Source organism: Oncorhynchus masou, chromosome 21 (genome assembly GCF_036934945.1).
Source record: "Oncorhynchus masou masou isolate Uvic2021 chromosome 21, UVic_Omas_1.1, whole genome shotgun sequence".
Classification (NCBI taxonomy): domain Eukaryota; kingdom Metazoa; phylum Chordata; class Actinopteri; order Salmoniformes; family Salmonidae; genus Oncorhynchus; species Oncorhynchus masou.
The window spans coordinates 47,427,158-47,447,248 of record NC_088232.1 but is presented as its reverse complement, the minus strand read 5'-3'; the positions used below and the strand labels follow the sequence as shown (position 1 = coordinate 47,447,248).

General features: G+C 41.5%; 1 protein-coding gene across 1 annotated transcript; it reads left to right on the top strand.

Moving 5' to 3' along the window:
• The first annotated feature begins 797 nt into the window (after positions 1–797).
• On the top strand, positions 798–12,151 carry tmem30b (transmembrane protein 30B). Its single transcript, XM_064928613.1, has 8 exons — positions 798–953; positions 8,635–8,827; positions 9,205–9,312; positions 9,421–9,528; positions 9,627–9,717; positions 9,839–9,976; positions 10,409–10,615; positions 11,270–12,151. Exons 2-8 carry the CDS (start codon positions 8,639–8,641, stop codon positions 11,446–11,448), a joined length of 1,020 nt encoding a protein of 339 aa, XP_064784685.1. The 5' UTR covers positions 798–953; positions 8,635–8,638; the 3' UTR covers positions 11,449–12,151.
• The last annotated feature ends 7,940 nt before the right edge of the window (positions 12,152–20,091 follow it).

Here is a 20,091-nt window from a genome sequence, read left to right as displayed (position 1 = left end):
ATAGGGTAGGTCACCAACAAAAAAATGGAGCAAATGCATCCCTTTTACTATCACTTGATCTATGCTGCTCAAGCAAAAGCATTCCATGAAATCATTACTCAAGCTAGAGTAACCGAGGGCATCCTGTCGGGCTGTATCACCGCCTGGTACGGCAACTGCACCGCCCTCAACCGCAAGGCTCTCCAGAGGGTGGTGCGGTCTGCGCAACGTATCACCGGGGGTAAACTACCTGCCCTCCATGGCACCTACAGCACCCGATGTCACAGCAAGACCAAAAAGATCATCAAGGACAACTACCACCCGAGCCACTGCCTGTTCACACCACTACCATCCAGAAGGTGAGGTCAGTACAGGTGCATCAAAGCTTGGACCGAGAGACTGAAAAACAGCTTCTATCTCAAGGCCATCAGACTGCTTAACAGCAATCACTAACTCAGAGAGGCTGCTGCCTACATTGAGACCCAATCACTGGGCACTTTAATAAATGCCACTTTAAATAATGCCACTTTAATAATGTTTACATATCTTACATTACCCATATCACATGTATATACTGTATTCTATACCATCTATTGCACCTCAGCCATCGCTCATCCATATGAATATGTACATATTCTCATTCACCCCTTTCGATTTGTGTGTATTAGACAGTTGGGGAATTGTTAGATTGCTTGTTAGATATTACTGCACTGTCGGAACAAAAAGCACAAGCATTTCGCTACACTCGCATTAACTTCTGCTAACCATGTGTATGTGACCAATAACGTTTGATTTGAAATGACGTCACTGAGGAACACCATTGATGCAGGAAGAGAAAGGAAAAGGGAAGGAACCGTCAGTCAGGTAAAGGTGTTAGCCGTAGGCAGCGCCCTGTTTATTTCCAATTGACTTTACGCTACATATTTTGGATATTCCTGAAACAAAGATAAAGATTTTCTTCTTCGTTAAAACGGGTAAGTAAGCTAGTTTGCAGTTACTTACTTTCCAACTTATCAGAGTGAAGAATGGGGTGGTTCATTGTCTCTTGAATAAACGTAGGCGACAGGCACGCGGAAATATTACAACTATTCTTAAATTCTGCCAGTGGAGAATGCCTTGTTGGCCAAATGCTAGTCAATAATGTGATACCACACTCGGAATACTATCCTGTATTTCATTTAACAAAATAAGAAATGCTCTCATTTTACCTCAAATCGTCCCTTTTGAAAAGACAACTAGTATTCATAAGTGCAATCATTCAGTTGTCCATACACCATTTCTCCATACTAGAAGTAAAACAAAAATACAGTTGACATAGAAATAATGAGCATTGTTATGTTTATCAGCTGTTTGAGGCAAATCAACATACTTGGATTTATATAAAACCCAATATCAAAGAAGCTGTACTGGTATTTAAAGGTAGCCTCAGCGATATGACGTGATGGAGAAAGTAAACAGCATAGTGGTTCATGCCCCATTCAAAACAACTGGGAACTCTTACATTTCCAACTTCAGTGTGTTCAGGACAAATTGGAATGAGAATAGGGTGAGAAACGAGCTCCAAATGGTTATCCAACTCGGAATTCCATATCGAGAACTTGTGCCTCTTTCTAAAGCTCTAACTTAACAACTTGAAGATCACTGACGTCATGATTTGACCTCGTTTTTTTTTTATTTTTCCCAGTTGTCTTGTAAGCACGATCAATTTCTAAAGGCTTCCCATTGGTGGCGGCCACTGATTGGCTGAATACACTGGGTGAGAGGTGGTTGGAGTTGTCATTAAAGCAGCATGATCAAATTATGATGCACATTTTTTTAACTACCTGTAGTTTCTTTGAAAATGTATAAAGTGATCTGTGTATTTAAACAACCATTATGAATACACCTGTTTCACTTTTGCAGGTCAAAAACCGAATCACCACTGCTGCACATGCTGCCACTGTTTTGAACAAATTAGATCATACCAAAGATGGTACAGTGGGAAGATGGGCATAAACTGCTTCTCCAGTAGAATGTTGGTTAGCTAAGCTCATTAGCATAAACATTGTCAATGGTTCTTAACGGTCGCCAAACCTGCGCATGTGCAGGCTGTCAAATCAGTCAGTTTGTCACTTTCCTGTCGTTAAAGTAATAACATGTTCAACTACTTAAGACATTGGCTCGAATCTAGGTTGTGCCTTTTTTTAGATTTTAGAGAACATTTAAATAAAGAAGAATTGTTCACTTCTCTCATTGACTTCTCAAACCCTGGTCTGTTTTGCAAGCATTCCTGGAAGTTTGAGATGTTCCGGCCTCTGGGTTTAGAAACTCGAATGAGCAGCCAGCTCACAAACGAACGAGTGCACCAGGGCAAATGCAACAAGCAGCATGCAGATGCAATAAGTGAAAACACATGATCTAACTGGGTATAGTTAGCTAACATAATGTCACAAAGCATGTTGCACTAGCCAGTTAACTTTCATTCTGAAAGAATACACCCGGTTTGATGCTGTTTAGTGTACACATGTCGCCCTGTCAGTAGAACCTGATGATGAAAAACATGGGAGGACGAGACAAATGGCCATGTTGTTTTTCTCCCCCAGATCTGTGACGAGAAGGTTATAGCTAGTAGTGGATCCCTCTGTCCTGTGACTCTTTTTGGGTGTAGTTGTCCAGTTTATCAGGTACCATGCTCTCATAACTTATTATTTATTTATTTACAAGCTTATTACAATTTGCTTTATACGCCATCTGTACCTGATATAGCGGATCTAGTCTCACGTGAGGAAGTAAGCCGTCTGGTGCGAGAGACTCATTGGGAGGAGGAGACTAAAGTAGACCCAGAAGTTCTGACTGAACATTTGAGCACCCCAAGATGGTCCATTTTACTTTGTGCTGTTAGAATTTCTGCTATGAAATTCTGCGATGTCATTGGTGCAGTTCCCCCTCATAGCAAATAGCTGGCAAAGCAATCCAAGCAATGTTCTCATGGCCTATGCGCCCTTGAGGAGGCGCTGCCTGGCTGTCACTGAGGAGCAGAGTGATAACTGAACATCTTGTTTTGAACCATTTTTTTAACAAGAAAATGTACACATTTACCTGGCTTTTTTTGATGTCATGGCTTTAGACGTTTCAGATAGGCTAATTGACATCATTTGAGTCAATTGGATGTGTACCTGTGGATGTATTTCAAGGCCAACCTTCACAATTAGTGCCTCTTTGCTTGACATCATGGGAAAATCTAAATAAATCAGCCAAGACTTAAGGACAACAAAGTCAAGGTATTGGAGTGGCCATCACAAAGCCCTGACCTCAACCCTATAGAATATGTGTGTGCAGAACTGAAAAAGCATGTGCGAGCAAGGAGGCCTACAAACCTGAGTTACACCAGCTCTGTCAAGAGGAATGGGCCAAAATTCCCCCAACTTATTGTGGGAAGCTTGTGGAAGGCTACCTGAAATGTTTGACCGAAGTTAAACAATTTCACAGCAATGCTACCAAATACTAATTGAGTGTATGTAAACTTCTGCCCTACTGGGAATGTGTTGAAAGAAATAATAAATGAAGCATGTTCTCTAATATTATTCTGACATTTCACATTCTTAAAATAAAGTGGTGATCCGAACTGACCTAAGACAGTTAATTTTTACAAGGATTAAATGTCAGGAATTGTGAAACTGAGTTTAAATGTATTTGGTTAAGTTGTATGTAAACTTTCGACTTCAACGGTGTATGTATGGAACCTTTTTTACCAATCACAAGTGGGGCACTGGCCCCTAATGGGCGGGCTGCCGCTGGATCCCAATCCGAAACCGTAATGAACAGGTTTTTTGGGGCGTTTTTGGGGGGCTGTTCGTGCACACACCACTTTTTCTCGAGGCAAGCCAAAGTTCGTAGCTGAAGTCTACTCCTCTTCATTAGACAACAGTAGGGATGCTTCAATGAAGTGTTTGTCATTCAACGAGGATGACTCGTTTCATGCAAATCTTCACTTGAGAAATACTGCACCAAGCATCTTAGTTAGATTTAAAATTATGCAACTAAGATCTCTGCGAAAACTTGATTCTTAGATTAATTCAGACTTTTGATGAAGTGGCTACGACATCTCAAGATGGACGCAGTACCATTGCAACTTTTTTTTCTTGTTTTTCAAGCAAAGGTATTTTAAGGGAGTATGTGAGCTCACTCATTGGGTTCGCCTAGCGGAGTTTGGCTAGGTGCCAGCTGAACATTTACAGCGTTGAAGCACAATGCTCAACTTCTCCAACGTTTTGGTTTCCTGGCTACCAGCGGGAGATGAACCCATGCACCTGCGAAGATACTGTGTGAGAGCGAAGTCTTACATCTCGCTCATCTCAATGGAAGCGTTCGAGCTGAGCACTTTTGTCAAGACCATAACCAACGTTGGTCACCACCTTTTGTTTTGCATTATGGGTATAAAAAGGATCCGACTTGCAACTGCATGACCTCAACAACCATGTGATCAAAGGTCATGAACTTTCGACTGCAGTTGACTAGAGTTTTCTGCAGTTGCTCCTCACCAACTGCAACTTGAAGTCGTAGCCAAAGAATTGTGGGAGACGAACTTCTGGGTTTTTTGGAAGCAAAAAGCAGAGATGGCGCCATACTGGATGGCCACCGTTTTGCAAGCGCCAACCCAACTTTACTATTTTTGTGATTCTTTTGTAGTTTATTTTTACTTTATTTTCACAATGTATCCGCTTCCATTTCTTACAACCTTTTGAACATCAAGTCAGCAGTTATTTGCCTTAATTCCATCTTTAACCTCGACCCATCTGCCCTGGGCTCCTTGTGTAATTCCGACCCAAGTTTCGGGCTTCTCAAGAGGAAATGCAGGCATTAGAGGCAAGAGATGGGGGAGATCCTGGTGAGATTAAGGTGAAGGCAATACCGGGCCACCTCTCCCCTCCAGTCTACTGGCCAATCCATTGCTATTAAGATCACTGGTTTGCTACCAACGGCACCCTCGACTGCAATATTCTCTCCTTATCTGAAACATGGCTCTCGGACAAGATACACCCCCCCATGGCTGACCTTAATGAGCAAGAAACCCAAACAAATCAAATCGAATTTTATTTGTCACATACACATGGTTAGCAGATGTTAATGCGAGTGTAGCGAAATGCTTGTGCTTCTAGTTCCGACAATGCAGTAGTAATAACCAACAAGTAATCTAACTAACAATTCCAAAACTAATTTCTTATACACAGTGTAAGGGGATAAAGAATATGTACATAAAGATATATGAATGAGTGATGGTACAGAGCAGCATAGGCAAGATACAGTAGATGGTATCGAGTACAGTATATACATATGAGTATGTAAACAAAGTGGCATAGTTAAAGTGGCTAGTGATACATGTATTACATAAGGATGCAGTAGATGATATAGAGTACAGTATATACGTATACATATGAGATGAATAATGTAGGGTATGTAAACATATTAGGTAGCATTGTTTAAAGTGGCTAGTGATATATCTTGGGGTCAAAATCAAGTGTATTTGACTGCTTGACATAGTGTTTACCCAGTAACTTATGTGAACTGACATGTATTGTCTAACATGCTGACCACACCGCCCATGTCACAAAAATACATTTACACGTACATGTTATTTAATCTTTCCACCTACACTGCTCGCACGCGTCAAAGGGCGTCTGCGTATCCAGGCACTAAAATAAATGTGGTTCTATTTGTGATGCTTGACGCGCTGCAAGTCCCGCCTCTCCAATCTTCTCATTGGTTTTGAGGAGCATATACCCGCTTGGGTGATTGAAAGATGAACTGAGGTCCACACTCCAGTCCGGTTGGTAGTGGTAATGCACCTTTTTAAAGTTTGTTGTCAACCGCCATATAAAGTCTGAAGAAGAAGCCTGAAAGAGACCGCAATGGGAGATTTGCAAATCTGAAAATATTGCGGAAGCAGACAATGAAGTGGATTCTGAATCCAATGGTTGTAGAATCAAGGAGAATTGGAGTATTGTCCAAAATAATGGAAAACTGAGAAAAAAATATTGTACAGTGATGAAAGTGACCCTTCATATCTAGTAGGATTATGGTTTGTTAATGAGTAGCTGAGCAAAGTACCAATTTTGAAGAATCCATTTGAGTTATCCAGACATGGGGCAGAGAGTGCTGGGTAAAGCGAAGGCTGTGATGATTTATAAGAGGCTTGTTTTGATTTTTTTTTTTTTTGTGCTTCTGCGGATCAGAAGGAATGTGCGTTGCATCTCACACTATTTTGATACGTTTGAAGTGTCGTGTGTGTCTTTGGAACAAGGCACCCTTCAAGGGGGCTATATCTGGCGTCTCGTGGGATGTCAATTTTGAAGAGATTAAAAATATTCCTGGAGTGCTTGATGCACTTCAGTTGAATCGTATGGTGAAAAAGGGAAGTCTCTGTTCTTTTTGAGTCTCCCTACTTGCAGTTGGTATATAAACTACAGAGTCAGAGCATTTGTCCCAAGACCAATGCAGTGTGATCATTGTAAAGCTTTTGGTCATGTTTCAAGTGTTTGCAGAAGGGAGAAGCCGAGATGTCCAAGTTGTGGAAAAGATTATGTGTTGAAAATGTGACATATTGCAATTGTGGTGGGAACCATGAAGCTACATCTTTCGATTGGCCACCTCATTCTCTTTTATCCTTGTCAGGCAAAGTCAGACTGTCCAGAGCATTTCATATGCAGCAGCTGTTAAAAGGGTTGAGGTTTTTAATGGTGCTCCTGAAGAGTCCATGGTGGTGGATAGGCCTTCGCTGCAGGGGTTGCCTTTCACCAGCATGACCCTGGCATTTTAAAGGTTAAGAAGGAGGCCTTCATAGCTATGGGGTTAAAGGGCACTGCCAAGGTGGAGAAAAGGTCCAGGAGGATAGAAATTGTGGCTGCGGCGGAGTGGTTCCTGGGCCTGAAAGATTTCTCGGCGGAGGAGTTACATGGAATATTGTCTCAAGCCATACCACCCTCAGGCCCTAGAGTCTGAGAAAGGAGATATGGACATTTGAAAGAAGGAAGAAGTGGGAGTTGTTTTGTTGTCAAAGTGCTATTGTTATTTGAGTGGATTATGTAAAGGGAAACATGGATTTTCTTTTCACCTTGTTTTGGGTTTTCAACCCGTCCAGTTGGTGGCCGCAGCACACAGTTTATTTGGGTTGTAGTCCGCCATAAAACCCACAGAAGAAGAAAGCCTGAAGGAGGAGAGATTACTAGAAACAAACTCAGTTTACCCTTTTATCTGTCTATTTAATTGTCGGAGTAAAGGACTTGCATTTCAAGTACAATAACAACCCAATGTTTATATCCCAGCACAAATTAGCTAGCAACAGCAAGCTTGCTGGCTAAATTGCCAAAAATGTTTCATGATTTTCGACCGGTCCCCAAATTAATATAATTGGTTCAGAGTTAATTTTGATAATTCAATCTGCATGTCCTGATCGTGTCTGGTGTGGGTGGACAAAATCAACGTGCGTGTGATGGCGCACGCACATGAGCGGTGTGGTAAACATGTAATCTTTTTCTGTACATTGAGTGTGTTGTCCTTCATGTGATTGACTCAAATTCTGCAAACTGACAACAACATGAAGGTTGAGAATTAAAGAAATACACTGGAGGTTGTAGTGAAGCTGACATGAAATCAATTAACATACAGTAAGAATCTTTGTACTCTGTTTAATCACGATCTGTTACGATTCCATGTTGCACAAACACAATAAGGTACAAGGGCATGAAGTAATGGCAACAACAGAGCATATGCTGAAAAAACACCTATGTTCTCATTCTAGTAGCCTATGCACTCATTAACTGGTTATATTTTGGGAAGACCAATACAAAACAAGTCTTGTGAATGTTAGAGCTCGGGCTGGTATCTAATTTCCTTCCCAGAATATTCATTCTTTGGACCATGTTGATCATGTTCGGCTTCATGTTGGAGAAGTGGAATTCCGACTGTATCCACTTCATCGGCAATAACAAAGGCAACTACAATGTCTGCCATAGTGGCGTTTCCTACAAACGGCAGAAGGTAACCGACTTGCTGAAGGTGAATATGTGCCTCCCCTGACTTTACTCCTCGACATCCGTCTACAGTCGACTACTTTAAGTTTACCACTCAAATGCGCCCAACCTCTGCTGTGCTGCTCCTGGCAATTGGTCATTTGGCTGAGTCTACCTTTTTAACTTTACAGTTGTTTTACTTATTTTGCCAAAGGTTAGGGTTTATCATAATTGGATTATAATGGTGCTGGGACAGTTTGATAAAAAAGCTTTAAGTAAAGTTAAATATCTGTCACATGATTGCATGAAACACCGGGCCCTAATCATGTCAGTGCAACTGCATAGTATTATTTAGGTTTTTCCTTAGGAATTCCTGCAAGGAGAAACTCTGAGGCCTACATGTTTCAAGTCAATTAAAATTGAAGGTAGTCAATTCAGGAAGTAAACTTCAAAAACAATTCAATGTGATCTGCATCTATGTTCAATTACTTCTCAATAAACTGAGTAGAAGCTATAGTATTTATTTCAAATATTTTTGAATATTACACTTAAATCACTTCCTGAATTTATTGCCTTCAATTCGAATTGACCCCAGCCCTGATCTACTGGGCCACAGCTCCCTGAATTAAAAAAAATAAAGTCCCTCCCTATTGTTTCTTACTAACAGAATCATGATGAAAGAAGAGCTAGAAACGGCCAACCGGCCAGACAACACAGCCTTCACACAGCAGAGACTCCCTGCTTGGCAGCCCATGCTGTCGGCTGGTATCGTAATCCCTGGGTTTGTGCTCATTGGCCTGGCATTCATTGGCATAGGTGTTGCCCTCTTCATCACCTCACAGAACATCACAGTGTTGGAGGTAAGAGTATGACTGACAAGGGCATCACTGGTCAAAAGTGACTCCTAGTTTCAGGATTTATGATGTCCATTTATTGTCCATTTGCATAAAATGTCATATTGTCCAGTTGTATGTTCTCAATTTAGTTATGAACTTCATCAGAGTAGCTCGACTTTTACTAGTTCAAATTAGACATTGCCTGTAACTCTTTAGGTACTTGTGTGCATCTTCTCCTTGAATCTTACTCTTGCGATCTGTTCAAGCTTGTTAACAAGCTCATTCGGACACACAGGATGAAGATGATGGTTTCTGGCACACAACATAATGGAGGTGTGAGTTGTGGTTTTATGTTAATCGTTGCTGATCAATATTTAATGCAATGCTTCATGTTAACGCAGAAAGATTACACCGGAGTAGAGACCACCTCAGACTGCTACAAGTGCTCCAACCCCAGCGACAAGAACTGTACGTGCAAACTGGAGTTCTCCCTCTCCAATCTGTTTGAGGTAACGTGAAATTCGTACCCCTTCGCTTATTTAAGTTATCACAGTAATGTGAGGTCTGCTCATTACATGTAGCAAAGAGCTGGTTCTAACTCACTTTTTGTTCTTCAGGGTCCTGTGTTTTTCTACTATGGTCTGTCCAACTACTTTCAGAGCCAACGCTCATATGGGGCTTCAAAAGATGAGTACCAGCTCTCAGGGGATCTGGCCTACTTTAAGGTGGGAAGAGATGTGAATGTGTGACAAATGATCCATGAACAGCCTCAAATGTTGTGACTGACGACCTATCACCAACTGTTTTGCCCTCTTTGTTGCAGACACCTATTTCTGCATGCTCTCCCTATCAGTACGATGCCAACCAAAATCCAATTGTGCCCTGTGGAGCATTAGCAAACAGCATGTTCAATGGTACAAGCCCATCATTCATTAATCAGAACTCCAGTAGACTGTTTTATTACCACACTGCACTTGGAGTAAATATTCTGTTCAACGTTGTCCAGTAATTAAATCTCTGCATTGTTTTTTTTAGACACCTTTAAGCTCTATCAGATCGTGAACGGTACCAAGAAGCTTGTTCCCTTTGATGGAAAAGGAATAGCATGGTGGACTGACTACAACATCAAATACAGGAACCCCTCTGTTACGCCTCTAAAGAACGCATTCAATGGTAATGAGCTCCATCCAGAGACCATGACATTAATGTATACAGTGACATCCTAACATGAGATGCCTAATCAATAGTACCCTACATCCACATGTCTTAACACGCTGACCTAGGAGTTTTTCAACTTAGCTTCTATTGAACATGCTATACTAATAAAGGCATTTATAATTCATTATATGAAGAGTGCCTTGGTCCTCCTTTCTTTTTGATAAACAATTCACCCCTTTTACTAAAGAGCCCCTTCTATCTACCAAAATCTGACTTGTGTACCTCCGCACCTTCTGTTTACAAAAACCAACTATTGTGTACCTTAGCAGCTTCTGTTTACAAAAACCAGCTACTGTGTACCTTAGCAACGCTTCCCTTCCTGCATTTTTTCTACACTAACCTAGAAGTTGGCCATTACATCAACTTCAATTTGCTTTCCTCACGTAGGTACTGTGAAGCCATCCTTTTGGTCCAAGCCGGCTTATGAGCTGGACACCTCTGACCCATCCAACAACGGCTTCGTGAACCAGGACTTCCTGGTGTGGATGAGAAGGGCTGCCCTGCCAGACTTCAGGAAGCTGTATCGACGAATCACAGAGGGTGACTACGCCAGGGGCCTACCTGCAGGGAACTACTCCCTTGAAATCGCCTACAGTATCTTTCACTACAATATGTATAGGTCTATGGAAATGTCTATAAGTCAGTGGGCATGTGTGAAAGGGCGCAGGCTTAAGTCCGTATGAAGCGTTTGTTTTGCCTGAAGACAGAAGAACTGAGCAGTTCTGTAATTACATACGGAATGACAGATGATTCAAGCATTACAATGTCATATTACGTAATTCAATGACCACTCCTGTAAATTGATGAGTGCTTATTTAATTCTAATCCAATTGGCATTTCCACTCACTCATTCACCAGAGTGAGTGGAAATGAGAACATAAACTGCATGTTGATGCTATTATTCCAGCTAAATGCAAGCAACTGTAATAATACTTTTTTTTACTCCGCTCGGAGTGAGTTGTATTTCACTCCCATGGGGCTAGTGTCTCGTGTTACAACAGTTTGTTGCTCAATGGTTTACACCTGCATTTCAGCTCAACTGGTCTTACCAGTTGGGTGGGACTCTGCTATTCAAACAGAGGAGAATGGCAGACATGACGTGGTATTTTTTCGGCCTTGGAGAAAGCATATGCGAGGGAAAGCATAAATCTTTCTATATAAATATTACCAATGGTGTCTAATGTGTTGTATGGTCACTCTCAAATGGCACTCTATGTCCTGTTCGACCTTAACACACTCCTCCTCCAGACTATCCCGTGTTGAGCTTCGGTGGGAGGAAGAAGGTGGTCTTCAGCAACGTGTCCTGGATGGGTGGAAAGAACCAGTTCCTGGGCATCGCTTACCTGGTGGTTGGATCTTTGTGTGTTGTCATGTCAATGGTTATGCTCATTGTGTATGCCAAGTTCAAGTTCCCTGAGGATGATTAATGTTCGGGCTCCATTTGACCTTTTAGAGGTTAGTCATTATCTGGGTAAATTTAATCACTTTAAATTACTTGATTATACTGCCATGTCTGTCCAATATTGAATCTCATTGAGAGAATTATGATTTACTGGGAGAGTTGATAGAGGGCTCTTTGCCTAGTTCATTAAGGGTTTTAGTTAAGATGTGAGTGAGGTCAAGTTGGACATTTTAAAGTTTTAAAAGCTATGTAATTTGATACTCTGGGAAAGCTGCATTTGAATCTTCTTGTATAGTTTAAGACCTTAGGATGAAAAAGCCATTCATAAAAACAAATTTTTGTTGCATTACGTCACATTGGTAACTGCAGCTTTTATCATGGGTCAGAAAAGACCAATCTGTTCATACTGTTTGTTATAGATTTCTGAAAAGTAGAGGATCATTTACAAACATGGAGTGATTGTTATTTTTAGACAGGACATGTAAGCCATAGAATTGTAATTGCCATTTGTTATTGGATAAAATGTCTGAATTTCTGTATCTGAAATGTTTTGCTGTAACCTTTTCTAATGAACATATCTCAGGGTTGTATATACTGCACATAACTCAACATCCTCTTTTAAATATGTTTTTATTGCAGTATGTTTCTTGTAATGGAATTTAGAAAATTCCTTGGTGAATTTTAATTTGTTTTCTCTGAAATAATAAATGTACAACTTGAGGAATGAACTGATAGCTCTCTGCCATCCCTTTGTTGAGTTGATATGGAATTAAGGTTGCATCATCAATGATTGTCAAAGAAGGCTCTGACAGTTCCATGGTATTGTCACAATTACAGCTCTGAGTGGAATGTTGCCAAAGATTCTATGCTCAGTTTGTTACATTATACATGTCTAATGCCTGTCTCAGCTTCACTGTGTATGGTTTAATCTGGTGAAGATGGTCTTTTCTATATGGCCCTTCTCCAGTCCCCCACCCCCCAAAAATTCAATTTTCCCCAGCCTGCCGGCATGGGCAACGGTTGGGATAGATATAACTCCAGAGGAACTTGCTGCATTTTTCCGACCCAGTACCAGTGGGATTAGCCAAATTTTCAGTGCAATAGAACCTGTGCTCCCGTACCTGCTGGTGATCTTCTTGCCATTTTTTGCCTTTAATATTCTTTACAAAATATACAAGAGGAAGCTGATCAAGACATTACTAGTAAGTAACATTATCATCCACTTTCACATCAGGGCAACATTTTAGATTTTTTGAGAAGCGTCACTAGATATGTAAGTCTGCTTCTATATTGGTGCTTGTCCAGGTTAAGTCTCAAAAAAGCTGGTGCTAAACAGACATTTCTGCCCCAAAACATTGAGGAATACTAAGGATTTAACTTATCAAAATGGTGGTTAAAAAAAGTTAAAAGAATCCAGGAGGGGGGGGTCATCTCTGAAATGTGTTTTTCCTGCAGAAGTCTGATATGCTTAACACGTCTGCCATGCTGTCAGAGCATCTCCAACAGCTGAAGGGCGTGGAGGTGAGGCTGCTAGCCCTGGAGAAGAAGCTTCAGGTGGTGGAACGTAGGAGATGGGGGAAAGCACCTCGAAATAACAGGGGCCGAGAACTAACCCGCTGTGACGCTGTGGAGTCTTCCACATGTTGCTGCTCATCAGGAGAGAGTGAAGACGAGGGCAACCAATCAGGAGCTTTGACAACCAAAACCGCGGAGCGCTGACAACCAGCCCTCGGGAGCGTTGTCAACGAGACAGGACTTGGAGCCTGTTCTGTTCTTGAACCTAAAATATAACTAAGTTCTGAACAAAATGTTGCCTTCTTGTGTGTTGATATACCTCTGTACTGTGTTTGTTTTAAGAAAACTATTAGTGTTAGAATAATTAGAAAATGGTATAATTCATTATTTAAGATGCATTGTGCTTGTTGCACTTGTTTTGATGAGCACACCAGGGTGCTATTTTCACAAATGATTAATTTCCAAAGTTGGTATAGTTGTCACTTGGCTGTCATGATGCAATCACGGCACAGATGATGTAATAATGGGGCTGCTGAGCTATTCTGAGGTTGCACTGGCTCAGGTCCTCATTCGTTACTCAGACACGATTGGATTCACATCTCTGGCCTCCAAAGATAAGAACCCAGATCTGTTTTTTGAACTACATTATCTGAAGATGGTCTGTGTTGGTATTGGCGTGGGGCACTGCAAACACCCAACCTGGTCAAGGGTTGGGATGGAGATCACACCCGATGAACTGAGAAAGGTAGTGGAGAGCAAGGAGTATGACACCTCCTTCTTGGACATGGCCCTGCACAATGTTGGCTGCATGATCCTAGCTCTCTGCATGGCCTTTCTGGTCGTCTCCATGATTTATCTGTGGATCAGCAGGAAGAAGAGCCCTGGACAGGTTAGTGAATAGTTACTCTTTGTCAATTTGTGAATCCAGTTACATCATTTTTGGTGGTAATAAAATCTCTGCCCTAGTTTTACATATGGTCTACATTGAAAATATGCACCTCTGTGTACTTAGCTACATAGCTAGCTTACGTTGCTTAGATAGCTTACAAAGGCCTGCTGGGACAGGTTGGTGAAAAGTCCTGAAATCATCCTGCTCTCTATGTATTGCTGTGTTACTGTTTTTTGAAGGACACATTTTTGTTTTTTGAATGTATGTCTGCCAACATTTCTGTCAGGGCAAAGCAGGATTCCTCCAGTGCAAAGGCAGCATGCAGAAGCTGCGCCAGGGATTTGAGATGCAGGAGCAGGTCCTGCTCAAGATGGATGGCATGGAGCAGCGTATGGTTTCCCTGGAGGGTTTCCTCAGATCCATTTGGAGGAGGAGATCCAGAGGCGATTGCAAACAGGAGGCCGCTGACAAGTACAGAGATGTCCCGGGCTTCTCTGACCGCTCCGACTAATACCTGATTAACCGCTCAACACCTGAAGACCCGGTTTATGGAGACTGTTTTATGTCTACTGATTTTGGGATTCTGTTTTATGGACAGTTTTAGTGCATTTGGTAAAATAAGCATTTTAAAAACATGATTTAAAAATAAAATGTGTGAAATTGCATCAGAATTGTTTGCCTTTTATTAAAGGTTCATAGAATATGATTGTAAACCAAGGATATATGCTTTATATATATATATATATATTTAAAAAATTGAAATTGGAAATTAGGTAAAGCAAGATATATAAATCACATCAAAAAGGTGATGTGATTTTGAGGATTACTGGAAATTGTTTGACTTTGGATACATTATCCAGCATTTGACAGTTTGATTTCCAAATCAATAGTGACATATAATTGAGAAAAAACGGGTGGAAATTGTAAATAAGTACTTTATTTGACCAATCGCTGTGATTTATTATAATTGAATACGTGTGATGTTCCCATACGAGATATGACTACATTTTAATTAAATGAATACTTTGGCATATTTGTGATGAGATGAAATGATGCTCCCACATTGGAGGACAGGTAAACTATTTACGTCAAAATGGTCCCACGAAATGATGGCGGTTCTGTTCCATCACTGTTCATGTTGATTAAGATGTTTCTTTCCTTCCGTAATCTGGGACTATACTAAATATAATTCAAGTAATAGCAAGGGAACCAATTCTCCATACATAGGCCCACCTACCTGTCAGAAAAACTAAAGAAAAGCACTTGTATCGAAGCACCCATTCTACTATCTTTGACCATGGTTTTCTCAAAGTGGAATAAAAAAATGTACATGTCTTTTGCCTCTCGTTTACATTAGCGAATCAATCAATTCGTTATTTGTATCTAAACGTGAAAATACTGCATTGACTGCATTGAAGGTGAACGGAAAGGCTCTGGAGCAATGAACCGCCCTTGCTGTCTCTGCCTGGCCGGTTCCCCTCTTTCCACTGGGATTCTCTGCCTCCAACCCTATTACAGGGGCTGAGTCACTGGCTTACTGGTGCTCTTTCATGCCGTCCCTAGGAGGGGTGCGTCACTTGAGTGGGTTGAGTCACTGATGTGATCTTCCTGTCCAGGTTGGCGCCACCCCTTGGGTGGTGCCTTGGCGGAGATCTTTGTGGGCTATACTCGGCCTTGTCTCAGGATGGTAAGTTGGTGGTTGAAGACATCCCTCTAGTGGTGTGGGGGCTGTGCTTTGGCAAAGTGGGTGGGGTTGTATCCTTCCTGTTCCTGTCCAGGGGTATCATCGGATGGGGCCACAGTGTCTCCTGACCCCTCCTGTCTCAGCCTCCAGTATTTATGCTGCAGTCGTTTATGTGTCTAGGGGCTAGTGTCAGTTTGTTATATCTGGAGTACTTCTCCTGTCCTATCCGGTGTCCTGTGTGAATTTAAGTATGCTCTCTCTAATTCTCTCTTTCTCTCTTTCTTTCTCTCTCTCGGAGGACCTGAGCCCTAGGACCATGCCTCAGGACTACCTGGCACGATGACTCCTTGTTGTCCCCAGTCCACCTGGCCGTGCTGCTGCTCCAGTTTCAACTGTTCTGCCTGCGGCTATGGAATCCTGACCTGTTCATCGGACGTGCTACCTGTCCCAGACCTATTATTTGACCATGCTGGTCATTTATGAACATTTGAACATCTTGGCCATGTTCTGTTATAATCTCCACCTGGCACAGCCAGAAGAGGACTGGCCACCCCTCTTAGCCTGGTTCCTCTCAAGGTTTCTTCCTAAGTTTTGGCCTTTCTAGGGAGTTTTTCCTAGCCAACATGCTTGGAAAAACAACTGCAATGCTTGCTGTTTGGGGTTTTAGGCTGGGTTTCTGTACAGCACATTGAGATATCAGCTGATGTACGAAGGGCTATATAAATACATTTGATTTGATTTGACATGTGTGCCTCTGCCATACATACATTTCTGAACGTAGGCTGCGCTACATCCTATGCTGAAATTTTGCTCTGAAGACTGCAATTGTTATACTTGTCCAGTAGATGGCACTGTAGCACACCTTTCTCTCTAACATCAAATAAAATTTTATTGGTCACACATTTTTAGCAGATGTTATTGCGGGTGTAGCGAAATGCTTATGTTCCTAGCTCCAGCAGTGCAGTAATATCTAACAATTCACAACAATACACACAAATCTAAAGTAAAAGAATGGAGTTAAGAAATATATAACTATTAGGACGAGCAATGTCAGTGGCATTGACTAAAATACAGTAGAATAGAATACAGTATATACATATGAAATGAGTAAAGCAGTATGTAAACATTATTAAAGTTAATTACTAATAACGTTCCATTATTAAAGTGACCAGTGATTCCATGTCTATGTATATAGGGCAGCAGCCTCTAAGATGCAGGGTTGAGTAACTGGGTGGTAGCCGGCTAGTGATGGCTATTTAACAGTCTGATGGCCTTGAGATAGAAGCTGTTTTTCAGTCTCTCGGTCCCAGCTTGATGTACCTGTACTGACCTCGTCTTCTGGATGGTAGCGGATTGAACAGGCCGTGGCTTAGGTGATTGATGTCCTTGATGATCTTTTTGTCCTTCCTGTAACATCGGGTTCTGTTGATGTCCTGGAGGGCAGGCAGTGTGCCTCCGGTGATGGGTTTGGCAGACTGCACCACCCTCTGGAGAGCCCTGTGGTGGCGGGCGGTGCGGTTGCCATACCAGCCAGTGATACAGCCAGACAGGATGTTCTCAATTGCGCATCTGTAAAAGTTTGTGAGGGTCTTAGCGGCCAAGCCAAATTTCTTCAGCCTCCTGAGGTTGAAGAGATGCTGTTGTGCTTTCTTCACCACACTTTCTGTGTGGGTGGACCATTTCAGAACGGCGGTGATGTGTACGCCGAGGAACTTGTATGTATAGACTTCATAAGGGACGGTTATTGTGAATCAATTGGGAAGTGGCTGCATAATTTGTGAGTAACAAAACATCTGCCCCACATTGAAATGATGCACTACAGTGCATCTCCATATTCTATAGATTGCACTGTAATCTCCTGGGTTTGTTGGATGTAGTTTAGGCTTTTCTTGTAGTTTGTCAAAAAGCAGTTGGTCCATGTCAATGCCGTATATTATAAGCTAGATTTTGTTGACTTGCCTTTGATTTGATACAACAGGGGGATTGATATCCATATTTAATATAAACCATGATTTTCCAGTAACCTATCCAATGAATTCCCTGGCTGTACGCCTGTGTAGCCCAACTCAACGTCTTTGAAGGAGATAGTGACAAGCACACCATGGAGTAGCTTGTCAATTGTTCATCTGAGAAACCACTCTAAATGATGTTGTTGAATGCTAATTTGCATATTTACACCGCATGAGATTATGCTAATTGTATACCTAACTAGAATTTGCTTTACTTTCTCACATGACAGTGTAAGAGGCAGTAGCGATGCATGGCTAAAATCACTGGGGAAGCCAAGCCAGGGAAAAAAAGCCAAATTACAACCTGTGTGTTGTGATAATTGCGTTATTTGCTCTATAATCTGTTATATCAATATGGCAAGGCATAATGAACTATAGGCCTAAGGCCGAGACAATAAGAAGACACAGTGGCAGAATAAATTCAACCACACCTTTGTTTCATCACAAAACCGGAGAGCAACATCTGTCTGGTGAAGCCCCAAAAGTGTTTTAAATAAAATAATAGGCAATTACAATTTTATCTAGCTAGCTAGCCACCAGAGGACAAAGACACAACGGGACACAATTAAAGTTTTTTTCTGTAAGTTACGTTCTGCTTTTGATGTGATGTGATTGGTGTGAAGCCAAACCCTAACTGGTTCCCCTTTACATTTTTTTTTGGTGCGCCACGACCATTTACAGTTGAGCACGCTCAGTATAGCACGCTCACTTGAGCTCAACACTGATTGGCTATTATTTTATTTTTTAAATTATCAAGGGAGTGCAAATGCTCGCTGGCTTCCCTTGCATTCATTGCTGTGGGCGGCAACAATACCATACTCTTTTTGACCATACAGCATCAGATAGAAAGGCTACACATACAGAGAAAGAGGGGTGCTGTTTTGCTTGCCGGAATCTTTCTCCGGTGATAAAAAATTATGAAACACAGAGACGAAAGATACCACATTTTTGCAATTGTATTTTTTATTTTTTTTTATTTTGGAGGGAGGGGGGGCTTCCCTTGGTATCCATGAGTACATGCCAGTGGTGAGAGAGAGAGGAAAAAAATAAAAAATGGCTGAAATCCCACATGGCCTACCTGTGCTCACGTCATGTCTATCCAGCCTGCATGTGATCATGACGAAAAGGAGAAGTGTGGAGAAGATGAGGAAATAATAAATCCATGCTGAGTGAGTTAATCAAAGTCCATCATCTTGAAGCAGGGCCGGACCCCTCATTAGACAGGATTAGGCGGCCACCTAGGGTGGCAGATTAGTGAGGGTGGCATTTTCTGAGCTAAACAGTGCCCACTTTGTCAAAGGCAGGGGCGCAAAATATTTAGTTTCTTCATTCCCAGCGCACCTCTCCAGGGTGCTGTTGGAGAGACACATTGCTGCAGCACTCCAACGTAAAAAAAAATGATCTAACATAAATCATGTAGCAGATACAGTCTATGGTAGAAAGAGTAGGTCATGGCCTTTTCTGTAGCCTTACAGGCTGGAGATAAAATGTATGACATTGTAATGAGATTGACCCTTTTTAAACATCATGCACATTTCTCAGATCAAATAGACTTACCTAAATGACGCAAATAAAAAATAAAAAATGCGCTGACACGTTAACGAACCCCATATCCTAAAAACAGGACAGATCAAAGTAAAATTAACAATATGGAATGGACAATCAGGCTACTTACAACTGCTGTTTAACCCATGGGCTACAATGTCATGATCAGTGGTTTCAAGTTTGTATCCATCAGCCGATCAGAGCGAAAAATAAAATACTTATGCATTTCCTGCTGTGTAAACAAATTGATTATCATTGAAAATAAACTCAGGATAACTCCTGATAAAGTTGGATAGCTGATATTCCGAACTTAAATTTGATACTGTGAGATTTCAAAACTTTTAAAACTATCACTAGAGAGAGACTCAATGAATACAGCAAAGAGCTGCTGTTTTTATAAGTAAGTTAATGTTTAAGTTGTTTTTCAGCACTTTGTTCAACACTTTTATAAGCCATAAAATGCTAGTTCTCCCTACTTCCACTCACGCTACAACCAGCACTGCAGCTGCAATGACTGATTCTAGCAAGGTGTTTCCATAAGCTTGTGTTGTTATTAATAGCGGCTTGTGTCTTTTTCAATATTGAGGAATAGAGCCAGTTTCATCATATCGCATGATGGTTTTTGCGACTGCACTCGAAGAATCTTTCAAAGTTCTTGAAATGTTCCGTATTGACTGACCTTCATGTCTTAAAATAACGATGGACTGTCGTTTGTCTTTGCCTGTTTGAGCTGTTCTTGCCATAGTAATAGCCCTATATGGGAAAAATAGGCTATCTTCTGTAAACTAACCCTACCTTGTCACAACACAACTGATTGGCTGTAGCCTTACAGTGCATTTCCACATAACACAATGGGGGATTTGAAACAATGGAGCCCAATTCATTTTCAGTGGAGGGAAGTGAAGTGGGTGGGGGGATCATTGGGCGACGCGAGCATGGGCGAGGGAGCGTGAACAGAGCAGCACCAAAGATGAGGAAAGCTGAACTTTATGCAAATACTAAGCAATATTGTGAAGTGATTGACCA